The 14,881-nt window shown below is 39.8% G+C and overlaps 5 protein-coding genes and 1 long non-coding RNA gene across 6 annotated transcripts; 2 read left to right on the top strand and 4 right to left on the bottom strand.

Moving 5' to 3' along the window:
- Positions 1-4,047: 4,047 nt before the first annotated feature.
- LOC130692836 (uncharacterized) lies at positions 4,048-5,395 on the top strand. Its single transcript, XR_009001575.2, has 4 exons — positions 4,048-4,246; positions 4,303-4,916; positions 4,992-5,151; positions 5,233-5,395. It is a non-coding gene; the product is annotated as an uncharacterized LOC130692836 (long non-coding RNA).
- Positions 4,288-6,200, bottom strand: LOC130692799 (meiosis-specific nuclear structural protein 1-like). The gene is made up of 6 exons (XM_057515878.2): positions 6,015-6,200; positions 5,825-5,948; positions 5,519-5,751; positions 5,216-5,459; positions 4,944-5,147; positions 4,288-4,875 (listed from the first exon to the last, which is right to left on the bottom strand). Exons 1-6 carry the CDS (start codon positions 6,098-6,100, stop codon positions 4,513-4,515), a joined length of 1,254 nt encoding a protein of 417 aa, XP_057371861.1. The 5' UTR covers positions 6,101-6,200; the 3' UTR covers positions 4,288-4,512.
- Positions 6,201-6,696: 496 nt separating this feature from the next.
- LOC130692801 (translocating chain-associated membrane protein 1-like) lies at positions 6,697-8,327 on the top strand. Its single transcript, XM_057515881.2, has 4 exons — positions 6,697-7,018; positions 7,086-7,265; positions 7,334-7,775; positions 7,834-8,327. The coding sequence occupies exons 1-4, from the start codon at positions 6,890-6,892 to the stop codon at positions 8,217-8,219; spliced, it is 1,137 nt and encodes a 378-aa protein (XP_057371864.1). The 5' UTR covers positions 6,697-6,889; the 3' UTR covers positions 8,220-8,327.
- A 342-nt stretch (positions 8,328-8,669) lies between these two features.
- LOC130692810 (uncharacterized) lies at positions 8,670-9,716 on the bottom strand. The gene is made up of 2 exons (XM_057515893.1): positions 9,554-9,716; positions 8,670-9,486 (listed from the first exon to the last, which is right to left on the bottom strand). The coding sequence occupies exons 1-2, from the start codon at positions 9,578-9,580 to the stop codon at positions 8,794-8,796; spliced, it is 720 nt and encodes a 239-aa protein (XP_057371876.1). The 5' UTR covers positions 9,581-9,716; the 3' UTR covers positions 8,670-8,793.
- Positions 9,717-11,268: 1,552 nt separating this feature from the next.
- Positions 11,269-12,393, bottom strand: LOC130692825 (shematrin-like protein 1). The gene is made up of 5 exons (XM_057515911.2): positions 12,332-12,393; positions 12,008-12,226; positions 11,763-11,923; positions 11,541-11,666; positions 11,269-11,461 (listed from the first exon to the last, which is right to left on the bottom strand). Exons 2-5 carry the CDS (start codon positions 12,041-12,043, stop codon positions 11,446-11,448), a joined length of 339 nt encoding a protein of 112 aa, XP_057371894.1. The 5' UTR covers positions 12,044-12,226; positions 12,332-12,393; the 3' UTR covers positions 11,269-11,445.
- Positions 12,394-13,342: 949 nt separating this feature from the next.
- On the bottom strand, positions 13,343-14,445 carry LOC130692819 (shematrin-like protein 1). Its single transcript, XM_057515904.2, has 4 exons — positions 14,296-14,445; positions 13,999-14,192; positions 13,830-13,928; positions 13,343-13,751 (listed from the first exon to the last, which is right to left on the bottom strand). Exons 1-4 carry the CDS (start codon positions 14,320-14,322, stop codon positions 13,661-13,663), a joined length of 411 nt encoding a protein of 136 aa, XP_057371887.1. The 5' UTR covers positions 14,323-14,445; the 3' UTR covers positions 13,343-13,660.
- Between the last annotated feature and the right edge of the window lie 436 nt (positions 14,446-14,881).

Here is a 14,881-nt window from a genome sequence, read left to right on the forward strand (position 1 = left end):
TAGGTGGGATTGTGGGACTGGGACAGTTAATCGGGGTTAATTCTAAACGTGTTTGGATGACTACGTGTTTTTTTGTGACATTTCACACAGTCAACATTGTGTTTGAGAGGCAGAGAGTAGCCACAGAGTCGTGCGACAGAAAGATACAAAAAACATCAGCGAAAAACAAACATCACATTAAAACGATATTAACATTTCATTCAGGGTGAGGCAAATAATTGATAACAACAGCAGCAAAGAGGAAGTTCTAAGAAGAGGAAGAAGCTAAAAAGTATAGAAAAACGCATAAAGTTATTCACGGACGTCCCCTTACCGCTGCGTAGTATCAGTCAAATGTGGAAGTTGACTTGTAATGTTAAAATTTGTCTCTGACGCCGTTTTCTCTCATTTTTTAAATCAGTTGTCTACAACCAAGATAACAAGGATTTTTAAAAATTATCTTCATTTGTTTTACCAGTAGTTGTTGAAACAACTTTCTATATGCTGGCTTCGTACCATGCCACGAAGATTTCAACCAAAAACTGACAAAAATTCATGTTATTTTCTTTAACAGCTAGGAGCATCTTGGAGTTTTCCTAAGTTCTAACAAAGGACGCTGTTATTTCATCACCCATAATGGAAGTAGATCGCAAATTATTTGCTGAAAAGCTTAAAGCTTCTAAAGATGGGCCTGATCAGCAAACACAAAGTGGTATGGGTTTTGGATTGAAGGTTCTGGAAAGCATTCAGCAGCAGATATTGCTGAGTTTATTCTTCATAGGCATGAGGGAAGTTTCCATTCCAATACTGTTAGAGGTTAAAATTTGCAAAGCAATATTATCTACCTTAAACTTTTTAAAACTATGTAACCTTTCTTTTAGGATTTCGTGAAAATGAAGTCATTCTCATAACCTGTTGAGAACCTGAAAGGGCTGTGGGAAATGAATCTGCAATTGATGTAATAGAGATGGAGAATTCTCACTTTGGTATACAACAACCAAGCCATTCCTGTTATGACTGATTTGGCAATATGGCAATTAAAACTTAGCAGAGAAGAAGTGCAGGGCGTAGGTGTGCGACCGCAAAAATTGACGATTATGAAACCTGGAACTGGGACGATAATCTATCCGACGAATATCACCCCTAGTAAAATCCACTAATTTGCCGTTAAGCAGCTTATCTAATCCTATTAATTTGGTTTCCTATGTCTTTGCTACTATGATTGTCCAACTTCCGTTTCAAGGTGAAGGTGGCACTATCAAAGTGTCTCGTGAAAACCAATCATGCTCATTCGAAAACGCGCTGGACAGCAGCATATTGTTTTACCACATAATATTCGTGTCAAATGCCTCTTGTCAGATAGCAGAAATGGGAAGCGGTCGGGGGTGATGATGATCTTCGATCTTCTCTATGCCAAACCTTCTACGTTGTTTCCCTCAACTACGTACTTGAAAGATTATATAGTTGAAAGTTGCATATAAAATTATATAGTTGAAGATTATATATTTATATTTTGCTAGAACTGATTCCAAGAGGCCCTGATCGCCTTTTGTCTGTTGCCTTGTTGTCTGCCACTACCGCATGAGCAAGGTTAATAATTTCATTAAATCATTATTCGTTTGTTTTACGCTTTAATCACCTTTCTTTTTGTAAGCAAACCAACGAATGGGATGCCCCTACGGATGTAATTTTTGCAAGAGTTCCATAGGAAAATCAATCTGTTGCAATCGTGCTCAAGAACAAATGCGCCACTATTCGCGCTTGCCCCATATGTTGCTGAATATGGGAAATTACCAAGCAGCTACGGCCATACAAACCCAAAAAATTGGGAAATTACCAAGCCATACAAACCCATTTTGTCAGGTGATTCCCAGTTTGCAATAAATTTAAAGCAGGATAAAGGGTTGCCCAACAAAATAAGCATCCAACATCTGACTGATATTGATGTGCCGGTGTGCCAGTTTTCCTTGAATTGCAGTCTTTTAAATCTTAAATGTGTCAAAATTTGTTAAAAATGCTCCCAAGAGCTGTCCGAAAGCAGAAAATTCTCCATGTGTGAAGTATGGACAAATGTGGCACATCAGTAACTGTGAGGCACTTCAAGCTGAAAGCTCTCTGTTTTTTTTTACCAGAATTAGCTGATCTAATGTTATTACTCATGGACCTAAACCTTTTGATAGTAAAGTTTAAACTTAATCTTGCGGGACTTTTTGATTTGTGGCACTGATGGATTTGCAAAGTTTAATTTCAAGGAAGATAATGGTATTAGCTTTCTATCTTAAGTTGTTTGTGAGCAGAATAATAGCCATTTTACTGTAAACCCGGATCGTCTGATTGAATAAACAAGAAGAGAAATGAGTGAAAAGAAATGTTTATTTATGTATCGAGGACAAAACCTGCGACAGAGTAATTTTGTCACACCGAAGTGGATTAATCGAATGGTTACAAAAAACTCACCTTACATTCGGTAGAGTATCACATTGGTACGAATCTCTTGCACAAATTTCAGTGAGTCATCGATGACATTTCTGACATCTCGAATTTTGTTCGCAGCGGCATTTTCGTTCATGTCATCAAGCAGATATATCCACGACTTTAGATATACTTTCCAGTTTCGGGTAACTTGTGTGAACTTCCCGTGGCAAGTGGCATTTCTGCCTTCCATAGCGTCCTTCAGTATTAGCGCGGTAGACCTTTGAGAATGACCTGTTCCGAAATAGTTCTTGTAATTTTTTTGCTCTTGTATTATGAGCTTCAAATTGGCGAACACGTCAATGTCAATTGACGTTCCTTTTTGTTTTGTACGTACCAAAAAGTTTCGAAGAGCAGGGCCTAGATGTCTTAGTAGGCAACTGTACAAAACGAGGCTTAGGCCGAATGCGGCGTTTTGATCGTAGGTGCCACTATTACATGAAAACTTCTTATCATCGACAGCGTGTTTGTAATGACCGCTCATGAGGCGACTGTAAACAGCCTCTATGTCGGTGGCACTGCATTCGTCTCCAACAATTCGGCAAAGTTTTACCAAAGCTTCAAAATGGGTTATCCAGTTTGTCTTTAATGCCTGGAGATTTAAATGGCATGTTTCATTTCTTGCATAGACAACGTTGCGGATCTCCACGCAGGATAGAGAAGAAACAAGAAAATGCCCGTTGTTGTTGTAGTTCATTAAGGTCTCCATTACGTCCGCACAGTCGTAATTAATGGCCATCGGTGAAAGGATACGTTGTCGGCACAAGAACCGCCGCGCAGCCGGAGTGGCGTAGTAGGTCAAACAATAGAATAAGACCTCAGCTACGTATATGATGTTGTCATCACCCACTTGGGGTGAAACAGGCGGTCGTGCTACGGTCTGGGCTGTAGTCGCGCTTTTGGTCTCTTCTTCGGGTATTTCAGTACGGAAAGTTCTTGTAATATTTCGAACTGGATGAATGTTTATTTTTACCATCTTGGATTCTTGTGAAAAACTCGTCAAGAGGCAAATAAATAACATTATAAATTTTAATCATTATTGCAGCTTTATGTAAGAGGACGAATATCTCGTCCAAATCGCATGTCCAATCGTGGGTTTTCGACATAAAATCTTTTTTCATATCATTTTTTGCTGCAAACTTAACACGGATTATTAATGTTCCAATTTTTAGAAATGTTGTTCAACCATGTTTAACCAACTTTTCTGAAAAGCAAAAACAGAAAAGATCATTTAACGCATCCCTAATAGGGCTGGGCTATGGGTTACCTGAGATACCTGAGATCCTGTTTCAATTGCAAATTCGCGCATGCGCGTCGCGTTTCTTGCAATCTGGCAACGGTGCTACCCTGCTTTTAAGATTTCTTATTTTGATAAACATCGCCTGCTGAGGCTTGTACACACAGTCTGCTACCTCTGCTAACATTTTTAAAGTATTTTGTTTTTACCACAAAGGTTAAACTAAATAGTTAATAAAATAAAATTAGCTTTTATAACAGTTGTGAATTTAGTGATATATGGTTGATCGCGCAAGAATGTTCTAATAATAATTTTTTTTAAATAATAAGTTTTTATACTAGTAGCCTTTTTCCTTTATGAGTGACTACTCTAAAGCTAATTTAGAAAATTACCAAAATTAATTACAATGATTGACTGATGTTTTAGTTTATTGTTCTGTACAGCATACAAATATCGTATCAATTCAAATCCTTCACATATGTGAAAGCATTGGACAATTTGTTGTGAAATATTCCACCTACCAAACGCAAAACAACTGAATACAATCAGACAAGCATTGTACGATGTTTGTCTGGCAAATAACAAAAGTAACTTGACCATTAAAATTGCTGTAGGTTTATTGGACTATGAAAACACATCAGGACCAACAAACCCGCATAAGACGATATACAAAGACTACAACTATGCAAAGATAAGTACATAAATTCAAAATATACTAAGAAAAGCTTTTAACTGAGGAAAATGGTGAGTGGAACGGTGAAAACTGAGAAACTATCACATAGACATTGGTATTTTCTGGAAGGTAAAGCAGAATATTTGCGATTTTACCATAAATCTGGATCGTCTTGAATCGGAACGTGACGGCGGAACTGGGCCTGAATGTTTTCGGGTAGCGAACTCATCTCTGCCATGTTCCGGAACAGACCAGGTGGCAAGAAACCAATCAAAAGCGGAGCGTGCTGCTCCAAGATTCTTCTTCTTTCCTCTGCGATTGCTTCGTCCTCGGCCTGTTGACGCAATTCTTCCATGCGGCGTTCTTCCTTCTTCTCAGCGAATTCCAATTTCTTCAGCTGACGTCGCTCTTCCAGTAAGGCCGCCTGCTCTTTCTGCAATTGCGTTAGATCCTTGTGCCTTCGTTCAGCGACCTCTCGTTCGGCCTTTTCCTCCATCGCGGCTTGCTCCAGCATCTATCAGAAAAATTCGAATGGTATCAAGCCCATTTTGCTAGGTATTAGGGAATCGCGAGTATGTTTACCCATAAACGTTCGTTAAGTTCTTCTTCTTTCTGCGCTTTCTTTTTCAGTTCAAGTTGGCGCAATTGTTCAGCCATATCTTCATTCCATTTGATTCTTTGGGCTTGAGTCATCTTCTCTAGTTCTTCAGCTTTTTTAGTTTCCAGCTCTTCCTTCTCTTCACAGCCATATTCAATCCATAACTCTTCTCGTTCACGGCGCCGGCGCTATGTATATTTCATTGAAAATTTTTTATTTTTTACGCATTGTTATTTATCATGTGGTTATTATGTACCTCTTCGACTTCCAAAGCTTTTTGAAGCCGATGGCGGATAGCAGCAAGTTTCTCGGCTTTCTCTTTCCTTTCTTGCTGCTGCATTTGACTCAATCGACGTCGTTGGAGTTGGCATTCTTCAATTAACCTATCTTCCTCCATTTCAATAAACTTCTGGATGGCTCTCCATTGGTTCTGCAATTTGATACAATGGTCTAATTCTTCTGCTAGGCGACGCTTCTTTCGCTCTCGGTCTTCTCGCTCTCTGGAATAAAATTTTTTGTTTCAGGATAACTCATTACTTAAAACAGTGATTCCTCTTACTGTCGTTCTCTTCTCAGTTCAGCCATGAGAATTTCTTGCAGATAAATGTCATCCAATTGCCGCTCTTCCAACATCTCAAGCTGCTTGGCAGCCCTGTATTGTTGGGCTTGATTCACCAGTTCTTGACAATACTTTTCCTTTTTCCACTTCTCATACAGAAGTTTCCTAATTTCTAATTCATGATCCAATTTGAGCTGCTTTTCCATCTCTTCTCTTTCTTGCAATGTAATTTGCTAAAAAAAAATTTGTTTATTAATTACAGTTTACTTAAAAGTAACAGCAAAATGAATGCAGATATTTACAGACCTTTTCCATCACCTTCAAGGATTCTTTTTCATCCAGTTGCTTCTTTCTCTCTTTCAGTATGTATGCCATTTTTAGTTTAGATTCTAGCTCTCTGATTTCTATGCTACTTTCAATAATTTTACGCCTTAACGGTAGACAAGACATATTATGAGCATTGGGATGTGTGTTATTGCAAAATAACCACCTATACCTGAATGCTTCATTTTTAAGATCTTCGGCTGTAGCAGTTGATAGCTTCCGAGACAAATACTTGTTCTGAGCATCCCTATGGCTCATCTGCAGTCTATCAAAGATATTCGCTTTTAAATGAGTGATGTGAATAGAAAAGTGGTAATCGAAACGTTCAAGATCATGTTATTTATACGCGGTTATTCGTTGCTATGGGTAACCACCTAATGTTCAGGCTAAAGTCCAAACTAACGCGTTCTCTATAATGCGAAGAAAAATATATTCTTGTATTTTTTTCTTAATTTTTAAATTCAGTTTTGGTTGAAAATTATTTTTATTACTTACTTTTTAAATCATCATTTATTAAAAACTGACTAAAGTATTTAATCAGAAAGAAAAGTGCGGACGTTTTCCTACAGATGGAGATAAAGCGTTCACCCCTGAAACGTGGAAATGAGACGTGGAAGGCATTGAATGCGTCCGTGACCGTCATAGCCTGAGGTTTCACGCTAATTGCTCTTTGTTGAATGTATTTGATAGATATTTGTTATAGAACTATTTAATTATGATGATTCTGAATAAAAAACTGTTTTTTAACCAAACTCATTTCTGAATAGATAAGTAAATTAATAAAACCACGTATTATTTCCATAACTAGATGGCATTGCTCTTCTGCCATCTGACGTGGCATTTGTGGCATAGCCTACGGGTATCGGTGTGATTCGAATCTGTCACCGGCTCCAGCTGTTTGGTCTGTATTTGCTTTCACATAGCTTTTCTTGAGTTCATCGTTTCCCCCCGCTTATTTCTCTCTCCCGCTGGACCCGGAGTTAGTCTCCTGTCATAGCTCCCCTTAACCATCAAATTAACCTAACGTACTTAGCATATTAAATAAAAATGGTTGTGAAGCCGCGCAAAACTTCATCTAAAAACCCTCCGATTCTCAGCCATGAATTCGTGATTCAGAATCATGCCGACATTGTCTCATGTGTTGCGATGGTTTTTGTCGTCGGTCTGATGTTCCAGGTAAATATCTCGTATATTTATATGCACATTCTTTTGATGATTATTATTGGATTTATTTTGTTGGCAGACCACTCAGCCACTCGCTTCAATCTTTATTGCGATGCATCACAATGCGACACCTGTTGAAGAACTAACATATGGACAAGAAATGACTTACACAACAGGTCTTAAGGATCTTTGTGCAGTGTTCTTCTACACTCTTATTGGGGTTGTTGTTCACGCTGTGATTCAGGAATACATTCTAGATGTAAGTCTGAGCTACATTAATCAGGGGCAACTTGTTTCTAATTTAATGACTCTCCTTTACGAATGTAGAAAATCAAGACCAAGTTGCACTTGTCGAAAGTCAAGCAAAGCAAGTTCAACGAGTCTGGCCAACTGTTGATCTTTTACGTTGTGGCAGTGCTTTGGGGAGGTGATGTCATCTTCCGTGAAGGACTCTTATTCAACGTCTCAGCTCTCTGGAGGGATTACCCCAACATTGCCATGACTTTCATGTTCAAATTCTTCTTTATCGTCCAACTGGCCTACTGGCTTCACTGCTACCCAGAACTCTACTTCCAGAAGGTCAAGAAAGAAGATATGCCAGCAAGAATTACTTATGCTACCATTTACTTGGTAACGATTGCCGCTGCCTACGTGATGAACTTTACCCGGCTAGCTCTCTGCCTTCTCGTCCTTCATTATGGCGCCGAGACAGTCTTCCACGTCGCCCGGCTGCTCCACTTTGCCGATAAACCTTCCGTCGCCACGAAAGGTATATGCAAATAATTGAAATTCACGCAAACACACCATTTTTACTGTTCTTTTTGCAGCATTCTCCGTTTGGAACACGTTGTTTGTTGTCACTCGCCTTGCTTCCATCATCCTGTCCGTCTCAACCTTTTGGTTTGGTCTGGCCGACAACGAATCAATTAGCTTTGTTGTCCGAGTTTCTGGATTGGCTGTTGTAGTCTCACTCCAAGTCTACATGCTCCAACGCTTCTTGACCTTCCATTTGAGCCGACGCCGTGAAGCTTCTCGATTGACGGCCACAGCCGAATCTGAGGCTAAGAAGGCCAAACAAGACAAGAAGGCTAAGAAGGCTCGTGAGGCGGCTAGCAAGAAGAGCACAGAAGAGAAGGAAATCAGCGAATTGCCAGAAGTTGACCAAAACACAAACAAGAGCTTGCGCCAACGCGGAGCTGCAAAGTCCAAATAAAAATACTGAAAAGAAGAGCTTGATTGAGAGAAACAAGAAGACAAAACAAACTCAAAATCTTAAGCGCCACAACAACAGCAACAAACAAAAAAAAATTGCAAAACGAAAGAAGTTATTAAAGAAATGGAGTGAAGTTTAAAATGTGCGGGTGAGGGAAACTTATACAACCAATATCATATTTCCTATATTGATAAAAAAAATAGATTTTTACGAGACTATATGAAAGAAAGATAGCAACAAAAGAAAACTCCTTTTCTCTCCCTTAATCCACTCCCTCCCTTTTCCAGGTGTGTGTTTGCGCGTTTGTGTGCGGATGAAAAGATAATCGTTGATATGAATTATACTTGGACATTTTTTTTTACTATTTTGTTATTCTCATTGTTGGTCCAAACAAAAAAATACAACCTTTTGTTTTTCTCTTCTTTACAGAAAAAAAAATGGAAAATTGAATTTAGTTCAATGAATTGCGTTTATATTGCGTGAGAATTAATTTAAGTCACAAATTGTAATGATAACAAAAATGTTCAAAAAAACATGTTATTCATGATTTAATTAGTATCAGTTAAAAATGTGATTATTGTCGTTCATTGACTGCAGAATTTGCGCCTTCATAGGAAGACGAATCCGAAGATGAACGATAAGGCCGCTGTTGGCTGCCGTAGCCGTACGGATTGAAAGCACCCTGACCGTACAGACTCTGTTGATTGTAGAGGCCGTATTGTCCGTAAGGGCTTTGTTGGCCGTACTGGCCGTAGAGTCCACTCTGCTGGCCGTAAAGACTCGCAGGAAAACCTCCTACAGAACCGAAACCTGCACCACCCAAACCTGGATAACTTCCAACTCCGTAACTAGGATATCCACCAGCCCCGTAAAGAGATCCACCACCGAATCCTTGCTGGCCATAACCGGCGCTGCCGAGAGCTCCTGGATAGGAGGCACCGAATCCACCCAGTCCAGCACCGCCGAACTGTTGCTGTCCGAAGCCTGGATAGCCAGTGACAGCCTGTTGGCCGTAAAGACTCTGCTGGTTGTAACCGATCGCTGCTTGGCTGCCGTAAAGCGATCCGGAAGAATAAGGTGAACTCAATCCACCGTAAGATGGAAATGCGGATGCCCCTCCGAATCCTCCTAGTCCCGTGCCGAAACCACTGCCACCTAAAATGCTTCCGAATCCGCCCAAAAGATTCCTCCCCGCAGGCTGTTGGTCACTACCAGCTGCTGACGGTTCCTCCGCTGACGCTGTGCTCCAACACACCGCCACAATCACCTAAATAAAACAAAGAAAATCGTTTAAAACTTTGGGTTTTTATGATTTATGATTAGATTTTCAATACCAAAATCCATCGAGTGACGTATAACATGTTGGATGTCTTTTAGTTTATCTTTCGCACTGAAACTGTGTCACCTGGACGCACTTGTGTTCGGAAACGTAATGGGAGAAATCGAGCGTGTAACTGCGGGAGAAAGCTCGAAGATAGAACTCGACTGGTTCATCTATGCTGGTCGACAGACGAGGTTTTATACCTGGCAGTTTGTATACCTGGCGGAGGCATCCTGCATTTCTTGTGCTTACACACATGTCCTTCGATTTTCGTTCGTGTGTGCATAATGTGCTCGCTCCCTCATGACTACAATATCGATAGCTCCCCTTTGTGCAAGAACAGTGTCTGTAAAGATTTACGTAATAACAACAACGACGTGGATACAACATCTTTGTGATTCTTCCACCTTCACCTTGAACCAAAAATGAAATGACCGGTACTTTATTCTTTGGAGGAAGTCGTATTTTTTAATATTACAATCAAATAAATGAGAAATTCTGTGAACTGGAAGCAAAAGAATACAACAAACTAGACAAAGGTCGGAATTGCGCACCGCACGCGATTGCGACTGTAAGTCAAACATATTCGAGATTTGACTTTCTAAAGGAAAGCTCTTTGATAGTTTTCGAAAAAGATCAGACTCCCTTTTTCAGGCGTCTGCAAAGGTGAAAGGACATTCAGGTGATCCATAGGAGAAAGTTAGGCTTAAAGAATTCGTTTTCCGTACCTGCCGTATGCAAATAAATGTTGAGTATAGGGTGGGTTCGCAAATGGGTTCCACAAGATGCTGTCAAAGACCTTGACCACATTTTTGAACGGATGTTCTATCATCCACGTCATCAAATGTGCAAAGACATTAAGAAACACGCAACTTGATAGAATAATAATGGCGTTTAACGTTTCGCTCATTTGTTTGTGGAACGCAGCGGATATGGGCGAGTTCCCGTCGTGACATTTAGCCTAAACACAATGTCATTATAAAAGCCAGTAGACCTTTGACTTTTTCGATTTCATTTCGCAAAAAAAAAAAAATGCCCTTATCGTTTGAAAAGACGAGCTTTCGGGAAAGCCAACGACCTCGCTCATAATGCGCAACGGGGAGCGTTCCCTCACAACATTTTGCTAATGAAAGCGATGACGATCTGTAGGTGAAATTAGTATGGAGGTTCCGAGACACAGATCGGGGTTAACGACAGCAGCTTTCTATTTATTCTGCACGTTGCAATATACATGAAGTATAGCAAACGAGGAGAAAGTAGTCTCATATAGAGACAGACGCATGCTCTGTAACTCTCCTAGATATTTTCTATACAAAACTTAGAATTATTACATCATCGAACGTTGGGGCGGCTTTAGTTTTAACCTGATATGAATTAACGTGCAAGAAGCACATCTTTTAATTCAAATATCTCAAAAACTATGAATCCCACGTCAAAATGCAATGGATTTTTGTGATCCTTGTTGAATTTTGAATGAAATACGTAGCTTGCATGGTTCGCTAAAGTATTTTTAAGTTTTAGAACAAATTAAAATAAGCACGACTTTTTAAGCCCGACTTTTTAGTTAATTACAGTAAGGCCTTTTTGGATCAAAAATAAGGCTAAAATGTGGAATTGTTGGGAGGTAGAGTGCCATCAAATGCAGTGCAGGATCTCCATAGGCGTTTTGTAGGGACAAACGGCATTCCATATCATTGTGGCTTAGAAATAATACATCAAGATATACCGTTTGTTTTTCTTTTTTGTATATTTTCATTAGTATAAAATCAAGTGCGGTCTTACAAAAATAAGAAGGGCACGACGCTATCCGGGCTTTATCTTAAAGGTTACGAAAAAGAGCAACAGCATTTTTTTTTACGTCAATTCATTTATAAATACAGATGGAAGACTGATGGTCCAAAGGGTTTAACCATAGTACGGCCTGTAAGAACCAATCATGAATAAACGTTAATTTCTTTTCGTCATCGATAATTCGCTTATGTTTGCAATGTAATACTAACCCGCCGTAGCCGTAAGGTGCATAACCACCATAGCCACCATAAGGATAAGACTGATAGCCATAGCCGCCGTAGCCACTGTAAGGCGCATATCCGCTGTATCCATAAAACGGAGGGTATCCTCCATATCTATCACAAAAGAAAAAAAAAAGAAGTGCATCGTTTATGTGGACCTTTGATTCCTAGTGCAAATGCTAAGCATTGACAGTTCATATACGTACGTACCCATAATTAGCGGGATAGCCGTAAGCAGCTCCACCAATCAAACTTCCTAGAAGCCCTCCCAAATGTCTTCCTTGGGCTTCACCGCCACCTTCGGATCTCCCTGCTGCTCCTTGCTGTCCTTCATCGCAAGAAACGCCATTCCAAATAGCCGCCAACATCATCTTGAATTCAAAAACCCCGCGCCAAAATTTCAAAGAAAAAATAAGTTAGTGAGGAACTCAATGAATTGTTTTCATTTTTTTTACCAGCAAAACAGCGAAGAAAACAAACTGATTCTTCATTTCTTTCCTTTTGATTCGTTCACAAAGAAAACGAGTCCAGGCCTCTACTGTTCACTTCTGTTCGTGTCGGAGTCGGAGAATGAATGCCGAGGGACCGCCAACAACAACACCGTTTTATACGCATCAATAAGGTGCTAGTGTCCCAGGTGCGTGAGTGGCCTATGCGACCTTGAAGCGCACTGTCTGAACGCCGGTTACAACAATAAAAAGAAAACAAAAAAGATGCTGGTTGTAGCATAATGGGAAATGGTTAGCGTTTCTTCGAGAACGAAATGGATCTACCTTCACCTTGAACTCAATTCCTTTAGACAACTTCAACTAGGCGTAGATTTCTGTAGACTACGGCGGAAGTCTCGGTTTTTTATAACACGCTCGTATTAAAATCATGTTTTGATTAACAATGACAAGTCCTTTTTGTCATACGTTTAGCATAAAAGAAACGATTTTATCTAACATGAGATGTTTAAAGATTTTCTTTTAGACTCGTCACGCGATGAAATCATCACGAGGAAAGTTTTGCTGAACTGCTCACGAATGAAGTCATCCTCGCCAATTTCTTTTTTGTTTTTAGACATATGAAAAACCACGCCCCATTTCGTTCTTTATCACCTCCCAATAATTTTGCAATTCTATTTTTTCTGTGTGTTTTTCATGGCGATATGCCCAATCAAGGACAGTAAAAAAAAAGACGCGTGATGTTGCGCTTCTGCTGTCACGGTATCAGGACATGCAAGCCGATGGTAGGAGAACCATGGCCTACATGTGAACCTTGCGACGGAATACAAAAGGGTGATACTTATCTAGGAAAACCCCAACAGGGTATAACATAATCATGGGATATACAAATCCTTGTCTTTGTGTGGTTGAGAAGGAATAATGCACTGCATCACCACGCCTTGAGGACATCGGATGTCTGGGCTTCCTGCCTGCCGAAATTGAAGGCCACTTTAATATTAAATAGCACTAATTTTAAGTTTTGATAAACATCAATGAATCGGTCTACTGAATCGCAACGTTTAGTGCAATTCAACTGAATCCAAAATGAACTTTTTTCGCATAGACAATCGTGCTCCAATTTCTCTCTTACCGGCATGAATGTTCACTCTCACTATCACATTGTTTTTTTTTTACGTAACAATGCTGACGCATGATTTCTTTTTTTTTAATCCTAGAAGAGGTCGGCCAACACCACAACTCAAACTAGATCGTAAGAACTAAAAACAGCTGTCTCCCGCATTGCAGGTTTTAAATCAAACAAAAAACAAGTGTATGCATAACGAGATGGATTGAGAACGCAGCTTGAATCGATGATGGCTGTTTATTTTCTTATTCCTTTCTTTACGTGCTATTTTTTGGGAACGAGTGAGAAAATAAGACAATGATAACACATGTGGGTCATAGTGTACAATATATAGAAACTATATAGAAATTGAGGCGTGGTAAATTTCTGCGGCGCTTTAAAAATGCGAAATTGTTCAGTCATTATATCAGGTTTGAGTGGAACAATTGTTTCTTAATGACCATCAGGTGTAAAAAAAAAACGTTGCTAACGTTTTTCACTGCAGTCGTAAATAAATACATAAATCGGCAAACGATGTCGACTTGTGGGCACAAGTTCTAGAAGCCGTAGCCGAAACCTGGATAGCCGAACCCTCCTAGTCCGTAACCGAATCCGCCAAGTCCATATCCATATCCTCCCAATGGATACCTATATTCCATCACATAAATCCAACAACATATTTATAACTGAATTAGTAGAATAATTTGAGGAAATTTTAAAACTTACCCGATGCCTCCGTACAAGGGATAAGAAGGCAGAGGTAAACCGTAGCCTAGAGGAAGTCCGTAACTAGGAATACCAAATCCATAACCTAATCCAGGATATCTATTTAACCACCAAAAACACGACATAAGGAAAAGGTAGAATTAAAATAATCGATGGCAATTTTAATTACCCGATACCTCCACCGTACCCGAAACCTCCGAATCCATGTTTCTTATGGTGGGTCCTTGCCGTAGCGACGCCCGTTCCAGCGCTAGGACTTGCGGCAGCTGATTTGGCTGGAGCAGCAGCAGCTGCAGGCGCTGGATCTGCTGGCAAAGGAGACGATACAATCGGTGATATCAAACCAGCCGAGACCACCAACATCTACCGTCATGTTCCACACAACACATACACGAAAAAAAAATTAAGAACAAACATAAATTTGTGTTTTAAAGAACATATTCCAATTGAGGGCGTCACAACTCACCAGGTACCAACAACACAAATTGGGCATTTCCGTGCAGCGTTTATCTGAACTCTCGAACTTCTAAAAGACAACTGATCGGGACGAACTCACCATTTGCTTCTTTTATGTTCTTGGGAGATCTCCCAATAGTTTTTTCAGCCGGTCAGTTTCAGCTTTCACTTTATAGTCTTTCTTTTTGGCTCGTAGGTGTAACAAACGGCATCATTTGGCAAGCCACAGGCAATTTAATTTTTAATAGACGCAACTTTTCCTTTTAAAAGGGCACGGCTATTTCAAGTTGAACGTGTGTCAATTGGAACACCCGAAATGAGAAAGAGGGTAAAGGGACGAGGTCATTAATGCATATCTGTCATGGATAGCCAAATTCAAGTGCTGCGAAACGTCAATGGGTGAACCTTGAACTGATTGTCTAAATGCAGAACAAACCCTAAAGATAAATGAACCTGCTGCTGTTAAATGATTTTTTAGAATAGAAAATGGATTACAAAATGCGTCGAATGAAATGGAGAGTTTTCTCAGTGCGAACTTTCAAATGATGACGAGTTGCTTGCAAATTCAGACGAGAAAATGTTAAATAAAAAACGCC

This window comes from Daphnia carinata, chromosome 3, assembly GCF_022539665.2.
Source record: "Daphnia carinata strain CSIRO-1 chromosome 3, CSIRO_AGI_Dcar_HiC_V3, whole genome shotgun sequence".
NCBI classification, from domain to species: Eukaryota; Metazoa; Arthropoda; class Branchiopoda; order Diplostraca; family Daphniidae; genus Daphnia; species Daphnia carinata.

Bases quoted from the DNA above. Each gene is read 5' to 3' on its own strand.
- LOC130692799 (XM_057515878.2), bottom strand. From the start codon at position 6,100: ATGAGCCATAGGGATGCTCAGAACAAGTATTTGTCTCGGAAGCTATCA. The intron at 5,460-5,518 runs GTAAGAGGAATC...ATTTTATTCCAG, and splicing joins GAACTGAGAAGAGAACGACA to AGAGCGAGAAGACCGAGAGC. The intron at 5,148-5,215 runs GTACATAATAAC...AAATATACATAG, and splicing joins AAGCTTTGGAAGTCGAAGAG to CGCCGGCGCCGTGAACGAGA.
- LOC130692801 (XM_057515881.2), top strand. From the start codon at position 6,890: ATGGTTGTGAAGCCGCGCAAAACTTCATCTAAAAACCCTCCGATTCTC. The intron at 7,019-7,085 runs GTAAATATCTCG...TTTTGTTGGCAG, and splicing joins TCGTCGGTCTGATGTTCCAG to ACCACTCAGCCACTCGCTTC. The intron at 7,266-7,333 runs GTAAGTCTGAGC...TTACGAATGTAG, and splicing joins TTCAGGAATACATTCTAGAT to AAAATCAAGACCAAGTTGCA.
- LOC130692810 (XM_057515893.1), bottom strand. From the start codon at position 9,580: ATGTTATACGTCACTCGATGGATTTTG. The intron at 9,487-9,553 runs GTATTGAAAATC...TGTTTTATTTAG, and splicing joins ACGTCACTCGATGGATTTTG to GTGATTGTGGCGGTGTGTTG.
- LOC130692825 (XM_057515911.2), bottom strand. From the start codon at position 12,043: ATGAAGAATCAGTTTGTTTTCTTCGCTGTTTTGCTG. The intron at 11,924-12,007 runs GTAAAAAAAATG...TTTGAATTCAAG, and splicing joins TTTTCTTCGCTGTTTTGCTG to ATGATGTTGGCGGCTATTTG. The intron at 11,667-11,762 runs GTACGTACGTAT...CTTTTGTGATAG, and splicing joins GGCTATCCCGCTAATTATGG to ATATGGAGGATACCCTCCGT.
- LOC130692819 (XM_057515904.2), bottom strand. From the start codon at position 14,322: ATGCCCAATTTGTGTTGTTGGTACCTG. The intron at 13,929-13,998 runs GTAATTAAAATT...GTGGTTAAATAG, and splicing joins GGGTACGGTGGAGGTATCGG to ATATCCTGGATTAGGTTATG. The intron at 13,752-13,829 runs GTAAGTTTTAAA...GATGGAATATAG, and splicing joins CCCTTGTACGGAGGCATCGG to GTATCCATTGGGAGGATATG.